At 42.7% G+C, this 12,100-nt stretch overlaps 1 protein-coding gene across 2 annotated transcripts in view; it reads left to right on the top strand.

Moving 5' to 3' along the window:
* PAX3 (paired box 3) overlaps nucleotides 1-12,100 on the top strand; it is a 96,560-nt gene that overhangs the window by 57,161 nt on the left and 27,299 nt on the right. For both annotated transcript variants that reach the window (XM_042995434.1, XM_042995433.1), the window contains exon 5: nucleotides 8,245-8,450. In XM_042995434.1, the coding sequence (XP_042851368.1) occupies nucleotides 8,245-8,450 (206 nt within the window). The remainder of the gene's footprint in view (nucleotides 1-8,244; nucleotides 8,451-12,100) is intronic.

Below are 12,100 nucleotides of genomic sequence, written 5' to 3'. Positions count from 1 at the left end.
GTGTGCAGCACGCGCGGCCGGCCGGATTCATAACCAATCTGTACTCTCCTCCCGGGGCGGCAGGCACTCGGGGAGTTGTTGAGTGTCAGGGTTTATTTGTGCTATTTTGATTAGCACCAACCTGGCAGGAGCTTATTTTCCTTCTAATGACCCCGTGCTGCGAGAAGGCGGCTTCCGAGGGAAGGACCTGGGGCGGGGGGAGGGGAATAGCGTTACATCTCTGCAGCCCCCAAATGGGGACTGCGGGGCAGGGGCCGCAGTGGGGAAGTGGCTGCGGGTCTTAATTAGATGGAGTGTTCTGAAAAGAACCTTTCTTGGAGAAAGCCCAGAATATTCTTGCCACAGATCATCCTACCTCCTTTTATTTTATTCTTATTCTTTTTTTTCTGGCGGGGGGGGGGGTACTTGTTAAAGATTCTTGGCTGGCACCTTCGGAGAAGTTGTAGAGGCGACAAAAAGCAAAACAGGACCCCCTCCCCTCCACATGGACCACCGATGAGGTGACGGGCCATTTCTCCCTGTTTATCCACCAGCAAAGTAACAGCTCCTCAAATCGTCCCTGAGTCAGGAATTCTGGGAAGTTCTCTTGAATGCTTGATCGTTTGTTAGGTCACTTGTGCACTTTCTACGTCCACCTTTGGATTTGGTCGTCAGTCTTCCCGTGTGTTCCTTTCAGGAGGGTATCTCTTTTCCTTTCTGTGTCTCTTTTCTTTTCTTGACCTAGATAGGATTTAAACACACTTAAAAAAAATAATGTCGCCGATTACTTCTCAGCTTGTGAATTAATGTGGAAGAGAAGGTTCCAGGTGCTGAAGTCTCTAGACTGGCTTGGATTAACCCCTACTGTGCATCCATTTCAACCTCCCCCCCGCCCTGGAAGAAAAAAAAAAAAAAAAGCCAACCTCCCCTTTCTCATCCACTCCCGGCTTTCTTTGTGTCTGCTGCTCCCTGCCAGGCAGGTGTCAGACCCCTGAATGAGGGTAAAATGCCCCGTTGATGGATTCCACAGATGGAGCGTGGAAATCGGTAGAATAGGCCTCAGCCACAGGCCATTTCTTGGGATCCAACAAAAGCCTCCAAATAAGTCAACAAAAATCCCAAAGATCACAAAGGGAAAATGTCATTTGTCATTTACTCTGGGTCTGTGAGGGAATATCAGTCTTGCCTCACTCCTCCTGGCTTTCACCCGAGTAAACACGAGAGAGGTCATTCACATCTCTCTCAGTGGAGAAGGGCCACCTCACATCAGAAAACAGTTAGCTGTCCCATCGTCCCCTTCATGCTGGATGGCAAAACTCACAAACGCAGGAGACATTCTGCAGTTAGCCAAGTGGGTGCCTCAAACTTCGAGCTGACCCGTGAAAGACCTTGTGGAATATACCTGCCAGGTCCCCTAAGACCTTCAGATATGGGAGGAAGTGATCTCAGGGAGCTCTCAGGCACGATTCTTACTTTAATTTGTGTTGTATTATTGTTATTTTTTAATCAGCAAGACACAGCTTTGAGTACAAATGCTGATAGTTCGAGCTTGCAAAGATTAGTACAGACGAAAAGACCGTCCGATTTGGTCTGGGGCCATCTTAGAGTGAATGACTGATGATGACGTTCAGCCTCAGAGCCCGCAGAGAGAGATTCCCCCCCACCTCCTCTGTGTCTGTAAATTGCATCGTATTCTATCTGGGACAAACATAGAGTTTAAATGGTTGTCATGTTTTGATTCTTTAATTATTCAAATGAAAGGTCTTGCTGAGAAGAAAGACAGTGTGCCAAATTCATGCTTGTGAATTATTTTGTTTCTCCATTTTTTGCCTGTCTCCCATCTCTGAATTATATTGGTCTGGAAACCAATAATTATAGAAGTTCACGTGACTAAATCCCTATAAAATTGAGGTAAGATCTCATGTATAATAGCGTTAACTAGGATGAAATATTTCTTCAGGCTACAGAAGAGGTCACAAGGGGTTAACGGACAAAGACATACTCTCTAATTCTGTAATTCCTTCTTTAATTAAACTTCATGGTTGGTCCGCTGGTGGTAAATACTTCTGCCTTCTCCTCCCAGTTTGATTTGTTTCCGAAGGAAGAATTTGTAATCCTGTGGGGGTAATGATTGTTGCCTATGCTTGACCTCTTTCTCTCTCTCTCTCTCTCTCTTTTTTTTTTAAACTGATGATGTCCACATTCCCAAGGTTAATCTTGGGAGTTAATGTGAAATCATTGGGGTCACTAAAAATTTGGCTCCTGAGACCTAAAATTAGCTTGAGAGGGAAAAGGAAGAAATGACCTTTCATACAAAGCACGGAACTGAAACACTGAGGCACCTGGGGAGAGGTGACTGTTTCCCCGGGATCACTCTGGGGCATGTACTGAATAACTTGTGAATACCCCAACAGATTTCAAGTTATTTATTCCTGCACTTTTGTCTGAAAACAGTTTGAGGTTACTTTACAGGGCTTGAGATCCTTTCACTAAGATGTTTTTAATAGCAAAAAAGAAGGATTTAGTAAAGCTGTAAAATGAGTGATCAGTTCAACTGCTTGTGACCAATAGTATCTTCTAGATTGACGCTGGATCTTATGACCAGGGCTCTGCGATGATTCTTAAGGGAGACTTCAAATGGTCAGACTATTTTGTTTTCTTAAATAAATTCATTCAGCATCTTGGCAAATGGATTAGTTTCTTAGGGCTTTACCCTTGTTTAACGACTACACTTGAATATACAAAGAATTCAATAAATGTTCATTGAATGGAATTAAATTCGATCAGGAAATTGATTTGGTGTCTAATATTAAACGGTTGTGTTTTCATAAATTTCCTTTGATTCTAGGAGGTTTTTGAAAACCTGGGACAAATGAGTCATTGGTGGCAATCAGCTAAATAACTTGTATTAGAATTCCTGTTTGGATTTGTTTCTGGTATTTCTCTTCAAAAGGACCGTGTGTGTGTGTGTGTGTGTGTGTGTGCGTGCGCGCGCGCGCGCGTGTGCATGTGTGCACACACACGTGAGAGAGAGAGAGAGAGAAGAAGGAACTGAGCACCTATTTAGAACATACCAGGCTAGAAGAAAGAATGTCCTCCGAAGCCCCATACACCTGGGTCAAATCCTAGCTTCCTTAGTCACGTGATCTGAATAATGTTGTCTCTGAGTCTCAGTTTCCTTTTTTTGTACAAAGGGGTATTTATTTCACAGGGTTTTTGTGTACTTACATTGGTAAGAGAGAGGTTTGCTCCAGGCTCATTGGAGACATTGAATTACACTCATGTATAAGTCAGAAAATGGATTGTGAGGGGGTTTTGAAAATAGAGTCAAAACTTTCAAGGTCTGATAAGAATATGGATTGGGGTAAAATTGGAGAATTATGCAATTTAGAGCAATAGAATCTCCACTCAGAAAGTCATGTATCATATGTTGGTGTGGGTTTCTTATGAGAGCTGTTCTGGAATTTCAAGTTGGGGAACAATATCTCTATTTAATGAATAATAAAGCAAACTTTGTGAAGGCGTGTGTAGAATATGACTGAGTAACTTAAATGCCATTGAAAATCCCCTCTTAATATTAAGGCTAGACAGAAGAAATAATCCAAAGAGATTATATTACTGAAGAGATTATATTTAATCTAGTTGTTATATCCTGGCAGTCTATTTTAGAGAACTGTCTTGCGGGGTCCAAGTCACAGCATTAGAAAAACTGTAATTTCTTTGTGTTGAGCTGTCTGAAAAAAAAAAAGCCTTGTTTTTACTTTGCTGTAATATTTAGGAGGATTAGGTATTTTGTATCTAGTATCTAGAGGAAAGTTGAATATGTGAAATAGATGAACTTCAAAATACTTTTTCTTGTGCTGTTAAAATGTAAGTGTCAGACTTGTTTTTGGTAAAAACGGAATGATTCAAATTCATGACATTATTGTGATTTGTGTTCTGCACAGATAATGCATCTTATTTCTATTGGGTGATACAAGGCACAGTAGTGTTTCCGTCTTTAGAAGTAGCTAGTATCTCCTAGCTGGTAGATTAGTCTTGGGTGGCTGACTTAACATATCTTCAAGCCCACATCCTTTTGGGCTGTACAGATGGGGACAAGTTAGAATTAACTGGTACAACTGTGGCTTCATGTTGCCAGAAACGATCCATTGGTTCAGATAATTTTCCCGCAGAGAAATCAGGCAAGTCATTTCCTCAGTGTCTTTTGAAATGGTGCTTTATGGAGGTTTTCCTAGTTAGGCACAACCATTGGACTGCTCTTGAATAAGCAGTATAGAAATACAAGTAGCGACTTATTAGCTTGTCAAAGAAAATTTCATTTTTAGTGGCAAAGCCTGTATTATTGAACTCCTAGACGTTCTGAGTCTTTTTAATTTTTTTTAATGCTTATTTATTTTTGAGAGAGAGAGACACAGTGTGCGTGGGTGAGGGGCAGAGAGAGAGAGGGAGAGAAAGAATCTAAAGCAGTCTCCACGCTCTGAGCTGTCAGCACAGAGCCCGACGCGGGGCTCGAACTTGGTGAACCGTGAGGTCATGACCTGAGCTGAAGTTCGACGCTTAACCAACTGAGTCACTCAGGCGCCCCGTTCTGAGTCTTTTTAATTACTAGCTGTTGGTGATCAACTTGTTTTTTAAAAAAAAATCATAATCCTCAGAAAAAATTGATAATTATTTCCCAGAAAAATACAGTTACGCAAATACTTGCAAAAACTTCCAAATAATGTTTGAGGATTTGTGGACTCCTGAACCTCATTTCAGTACATGCTGGGAGACTCAGAAGGGCAGCATTTCCATTTCAAGGTGCAAAATAGTGGCAGAGAAATCAGTGTTGGTCCAAAACTTAAATTCTACCTGGTGTTTCCATTCAGTCATCTTGTGTTTATTGAGCACCTACGGTGTTCCAAGGCTTCCAACAGTGAACAAGATGGAGAGAGGCTCACAAAGCTTATTTTCAGGGGGATGTGGATCGTTCAGGTGAAACACGGTGGCCTTGACCCTCAGAATTAACTCTCACTGGTACTCGCAAATGTAAGCAGCCCCCTTTCTTCAGAAACTAGAGGTGATGTTGATTAATTGACCTGACAGTGCATGGCACATCATATTTACTTGGGAGGATTTAATAACCCTAGAGACTCCCAGAGGAAACATGAAAATTTCCACATACTATTATCCTAACGGGATCATAGTCAGAGAAAGGGGAAGCAAAGATTTAAGGTTCTCACAGGCAGAGGAAGCTGTTGGTCAGCCCTTAAACGCTGTTGGGGTTTGCACCTGAATTTACAGAAGACAGAAAAGTCAGGGCAACAGAAACCGGAAGCAGGGAAGGGAAACATTTTATGGTACGCAGTGGTCTTAGGAGAACGACTAATCCATTTCTTGAAAAGTGTATTATGTATGTGGAAGTGTTGCTTTGATAAATTACAGCAGGAAAAATATTATATACTGGGGAATTTGGGGAGAGAAAATGAGAGTCTGGAATATTCTGTAGAGGTGGTTCTCAAAGTATCGTTTAGGATCAGTAAAGTTGGCATACCACCTGTGAAAGCAGAAAACTCTGGAACGGGGTGGGGGTAGCAATCTGTGTTTTCACAAGCTTTTCAAGTGATTCTGAAGCTCCAACAGCTCAAGATCCACTGCCCTACAATGATGCACAAATTACCGCTCTTTTAATCGGACTCACGTTTATCAAACACATACACACATAAGTTGTATTGGGAGCGTTTGAAGTTTATAATGCAACGTATGGCACATTTCTTAGCGTGTTACTGCTCCTTTAAAACATTCCCACACTTAAAGAAAGTCTGGTTTTATTTCCTAAGTAGCCTAAAACAAGATTTGTATCAAATTAGACCATTTTAGGGGCGCCTGGGTGGCTCAGTCGGTTGAGCATCCAACTCTTGATCTCGGCTCATTTCATGATCTTCTGGCTCGTGAGTTCGAGCTCTATTGGGCTCTGTGCTGACAGTGTGGAGCCTGATTGGGATTCTCTCTCTCTGTCTCTCTCTCAAAATAAATAAAATAAACTAAGAAAATGAGACCATTTTATGTTAAATTAGACAACATAATTGAAAAACCAAGCCTCATGGCTAACATATAGCAGATGCATTATATACGATGCTTCCATTTTGCTTTTACGTACAGGAATTTGTTTTTCTTTAATTTGTCATATAGATTATTAATTCGCTCTCTTAATTTTCAAGTTTGAGTGTGAGTAAATTACAAAAGTATTAAATATTAAAAAATTAAAATTATATTTATGGGTTATGTTGGACGTGTACCCCTTTTGGGCAGCTTATAATTGATACTGAAGTAGAATGAAATTTTTGATTTCTGTAGGGCAGAGTTGTTGGAGTTTAAGATAAATGAGAATTGGTACTTTTTTGCATTTTGTCATCGCTTCTGGCACCACCTGTGTTTCCTCGGGTCCTACAGCCGGGGTGTGCAAAGGAGTTACCTTGACAATGACATTAATGATCTACAATTCCTTCCTCATTTGCAGATAGCACACTTCAGCCCCTTCCCCAGAGGATCCCTCAGCTATTTGGGGAGTTTTCAGAGTGCATTTGGATATGCTCAGGAGCAAGGCCCTTGGGTGTCCTGAGCTCTGCTCAGAGTGTGTGGCCTGAGAGCCCTCTGATGGCCCCCTGCTACTGCCCTGATGTCCAGGGCCTCCGGGAAATGGCTGCGCTCCTGCCCAGAGCAGGCCTGTGTCTGCTGTGCCCACAAACCTCAGAACACTCTCCAGGCTGACAGTTATTGTGTTATTGCCAGAACTCACGGATGCCGTATTGCATCATTAATGCAAATTCCTATCTAATTTCCCGGTTCCTTCCTCTCTTTCGGAGATGCTCACACACTAACTATGGAAAATCTCCTTCCCTGATGTCTGCTAACACAGACAAACTCAAACTTGCTGGGAAGGGGCCTGCAACGGGCCTGGCTTCAGGGACATGTGACCTACGCAGTCGCCCACTCATGGCCCCATGCTCAGAAGGGTTCTGTGTTTGCTTTTTATGCTCTGTTGTGGCCATGTCACAATTGCGATAATTTTTGAACACAGGCACTCGTATTTTAATTTTTTACCGTGTTCCTCAAACGAGGCGACAGCCTCTGGGCAGCTGCTTGCCGTTCAGCAGAGACCCAGGCTTTGAACTTTTGGTGTAGGGACAGGTCACTAGACTATGCCTGCTTTTTCTGGAGTCAGTTCAGGAGGTTTACATCAACAGTATCTAAACTCTTCTTAAATATTTCTCAGTATCTGGTAATAAGATACTAACTATAAGTATGATTTCTTCCGTAGGAGCGGTAGAGTCTATAAATTTGTTGGGATCCTGTAACAGTTCACTATTATTGGCTTTTTATTTTTTTTTTTATTTTATTTTTTTTTTCAACATTTATTTTATTTTTGGGACAGAGAGAGACAGAGCATGAACGGGGGAGGCACAGAGAGAGAGGGAGACACAGAATCGGAAACAGGCTCCAGGCTCCGAGCCATCAGCCCAGAGCCCGACGCGGGGCTCGAACTCACGGACCGTGAGATCGTGACCTGGCTGAAGTCGGACGCTTAACCGACTGCGCCACCCAGGCGCCCCTATTATTGGCTTTTTAGATACTACATTAGTTTTGGAATTTTTTTCTTTTCTTAAATTTTTTTTTTAAACGTTTATTTATTTTTGAGACAGAGAGAGAGCATGAACGGGGGAGGGGCAGAGAGAGAGGGAGACACAGAATCGGAAGCAGGCTCCAGGCTCTGAGCCATCAGCCCAGAGCCCGATGCGGGGCTCGAACTCACGGACCGCGAGATCGTGACCTGAGCTGAAGTCGGACACTTAACCGACTGAGCCACCCAGGCACCCCTGGAATTTTTTTTCTAAAGAACCACCGTTTTAAACAGATTTCCTCATGTAAAAGTTGGAGAGAGTTAATTTGGAACCAAATTAAATGATTCATTCATCAAACACAGACGGAGTACCCATTAAGTGTTAAGGACAAGGGCCCTAAAAGTGAAAGAATGCCTGTCCCTGTTTGCTAAGATCTCATAATGGACCACGACTGACAGATGCAGAGAACAATGATTTCTGCCTGGGGGGCCTGGAGACAAAATAGGGGAGGAGGTATCATTTAATAATATAATATTGCAGAGAGGGGCTTGGTGTCCCAGGGAAGACATTGGGAATGGACGTTAGGATTTGAATCTTTAAGGCTTGGTCACCCTTGTCTTTTGACCCCCATTTTATCACCTTCTCTCTCTTGTGCCTTTAGCCTCAGCACCCCAATCGGATGAAGGCTCCGACATTGACTCCGAACCAGATTTGCCCCTGAAGAGAAAACAACGCAGGAGCCGAACCACCTTCACAGCAGAACAGCTTGAAGAACTGGAAAGAGCTTTCGAGAGAACCCACTACCCTGACATTTATACCAGGGAGGAGCTGGCACAGAGGGCGAAGCTCACGGAGGCCCGAGTGCAGGTACTGACTCCGGACAGCCACGTCCTGATTAAATCCGGACAGGAAACAAAAAAGTGTCCTCTCATCTAAAGCAGATTTGAAACCAAGAAAATAAATATGTTAGCGAAGGCACTTCATTGTGAACTGTAGCCTTTAGTAGTATAAAGGTCCCACCTTTCTCTCTAGTGCCTTTTTAAAAATGTTTATTTGTTTATTTTGAGAGGAGAGAGAGAGAGCGGGGAAGGGGCAGAGAGAGAGGGAGAGAGAGAATCGCAAGTAGGCTCTGTGCGGTCAGCAGAGAGCCCAATGAGGGGCTTGAACTCACAAACCGTGAGACCACGACCTGAGCCAAAACCGAGAGCCAGATGCTTAACCGACCGAGCCACCCAGGCATCCCTCTCTCTGGTTAAGTTGCCTCATCTGGAAATGCTGTGTTCTTCCTGGCGACTTGACTTTCATAGTCAAAATGAGGTTGGAGACTCAGCAGTGAACTGGTCAGTCGATCTGGTCTCTAGATTGATCATTGCATCTCATATGCAGCTGATTACCTCTCCTGTTATAGACTTGTTCAGAAATAGCCTCTTCCAGGCTACAAAGCCTCGTCAGAAGAACTGTCTCATTCAACTTGGCTTTCCGTGTATCATAGTGCTAACAAAGTGAAGGAACGCTAAGAGGGATTAAGAGAAATCGCTCAAGGAGCTGCAGTCTAATATGGTTAATGAAGTCAGCACAAATAATAATAATAAAAAACCAGATATAATAAGTACCCTAAGACAGAAAGAGTGCAGTGAGAGTTAAGAAGAGGAAAGAATGAGATCTTGCTGGAGTAACAGGAGGAAAGGCTCACGAAGAAGGCCGATTTAAGATGAACTTTCGAAGCTACAGAGAAATTCACTGGTCAGGGAGGGTGGGGCGAGTACAACGTGAGTCAACACACGAGTTACAGACCTGGTGACATTTCATTTCCATTCATGTTGAAGGCACAGTGAATTGTTCAATTTGGCTGGAGGCTAGGGAGAGGTAAGAGGGGGCAGGGAGGAATATAGTTGGACATCTAGGCTGAGGACATCCTGTGGAGGGCTTGGGTTTCAGGGGAAGGCTCTCACAGTTGATGTGATAGGCAGTGGAAGCCGTGGGCATGAAACGGGTCAGTGGCCATGGGAGTGGAAGGGAAAGGACGGTGGCCAAAGGTATCCAGAGCTGGAATGTAGGCACCCGATTGTGTAAGCAGGACGTGGATGGAAGGGTGAGTGAAGAGAAGGGCCACAGATTTGGGGAGGTGTTACGGTGCAAGTGTTTTACAGCTGGAACTATTGAATCTCTCTACCTGTTACATTGGGATACAGTGTTCCTCTCCAGAAATGACCACCACTAACCACAAATTATGATAATATGTGTACATAAATACTGTATTATATAATATATGTAGTGTATGTATTCTGATATTACATATAACAGTGTTACAAATATGATATACCTCAAATCTAATTGTTTTATTATAGTTCTGTGATGACCTGATTTAAATCTGAAGTCAGATCCATTCCTATCTCTATTCTTCCAGCAAACTTTTATTGAGTGCCCACTAGATTCCAGGATTTGGTCCCTATACTCCCTGTTGGTCAAGCCCACATCCCGAGTCTGTCCTTTTTAGACAGACAGAAGACAGCTCTGAACTCGGAGTCAAAAAATAAGCCCGGAGTTGAAAGAAATCAGACAAAGAGAGTGACGGGAAACTAAAAGAATGTTCAGTGTTGTTGTACCTCGTTCCTGCCTTTGCCAAAAACAAGGACGGGGGACAGAATGAATCTCAAGCCCTTGCAATTTGCGCAGTGCCCTGCATTCACATCTGGCTCAGTGAATGTCAGAGGAGAGTGAGAAAGGCCCATTAACTTGCAGAGGACATGGGATCAAACCAATAAAGAGTGGTTCATATTTTTCTATACAGTGACCTCCTCTCCAAAGCAGGGCCCTCATTAACCTAACAGCTGTCCTAATGTGGCTTTAACCCGGTGACTCTTTACATTCCTTATGGCTTCATTAGTTCCCTTGAGACACATCATGTCTTGCACCACAGCTATGATCTACAGCCTAACAAATTCCCTACAACACCCGGCATATGGATCTTTTACTTAACACAGCAGGAAAAAGAAGGGAGTAGTTAATCACTGATTAAAATGCCAGAACAAAATCCTTTAGTTTTTAGAAGGATCTGGGAAAGCAGTAGCAAAGTCAACTCAGTTTGAGTGATAGCCAGAAAGTGTGAGTTAGTTTAATTTGGGGCACCTGGGAAAACCAAACACCAAACGAACCCCCCCTCCCCACCTCCAAACGAGTCTACATTCTATTTTTTTCCCCTGAGTAAAATATTTCTAAAGTCTTCTGGGTACAGATGGCATTAACGTATAATAACTTAGGCGTTTGTCAGTATTTCATAAAAATTTGTTTAGACGGTAGCTATGTTGTGTTTATCACAACTGAATCTGAGTACACAATCTAAGAATTATTGTACACCAAAGACTGATTTGCCCAATTCCCCTCCTGGGTATCATTATGCAAATAATGGGAAGCATTCGTTTTGTGGGGAAGAATGCAAATATTTATGATGTGCAAAAGTTTTGGTAAATATTCCATCTGAGAACTCCACAAAGCAGAGAAGTATCACTTTTCCCACCAGGATAATGGAAGACAGCAAAGGAAGCTGTTGGAGGAAACAGCATTTAATTAGGAGTCACAAGATGTGGGTTTTGGTCTCAGCTTGCCAAACGTGTTTTGTTGAGGAAGTCACTTGATTCTGCTGTAATCCTGCTGGCTTCAGTTTTTTGTTGTCGTCGTCGTCGTTGTTGTTGTTTTGTTTTGTTTTAAAATATGGGATAGGTTAGATCAGATGATCTCAGTTTGGGTCCACAGATGACCAGGATAATCATGGAAGAACTTCAAGAAATCTAGGGGACTTGAGATTTGTACACACAATTTTGTGCCTTTGCCTCTGTGTGTGTGTGTGTGTGTGTGTGTGTGTGTGTGTGTGTGTATGCATATACACAAGCATTAACCAGAGAGGGGTCCCTGACTTTGTCATATTCTCAAATGTCATCTTCCCCTCTCCCATCCCCCGATTAAAAATAACTAAGGGGCACCCGAGTGGCTCAGTTAATTGAGCATCCAACTTGATTTGGGCTCAGTTCATGATCCTGGGATCGTGGGATCAAGCCCTGTGTTGGACTCCACACTGCGCGTGAAGCCTGCTTTAGATTCACTCTCTTGTCTCCCTCTGCCCCTCTCCCCTGCCCTCTCTTGCTCTCTTTCTAAAATAAAATAAGTAAATAACTAAATATCTAGGATGCATGATTTCTCATCAGTAATTTGAGATTCTCAGGGAAATCCAATAGGCACTGAGTGATTGATTGATATTTTAATTTCAGTATAGTTAACACACAATGATGTATTAGTTTCAGGTGTACAATATAGTGAAATTCAACATTTTTATACGTTATTCAGTGCTCATCACAATAAGTGTCCTCATAATCCCTTTCACCTATTTCATCCATCCGCCACTCACCTCCCCTCTGGTAACCATCAGTTTGTTCTCTACAGTTAAGAGTCCGGTGTTTGGTTCATCTCTTTTTTCTTTATTTTATTTCTCAGTTTTCACATGAGTGAAATCATATGGTATT

The sequence above is a fragment of the Panthera tigris genome, chromosome C1, assembly GCF_018350195.1.
Source record: "Panthera tigris isolate Pti1 chromosome C1, P.tigris_Pti1_mat1.1, whole genome shotgun sequence".
Lineage (NCBI taxonomy): Eukaryota > Metazoa > Chordata > Mammalia > Carnivora > Felidae > Panthera > Panthera tigris.
Note: the sequence above shows the minus strand (reverse complement) of the source record. Positions and strands in the feature narration are given on the sequence as shown.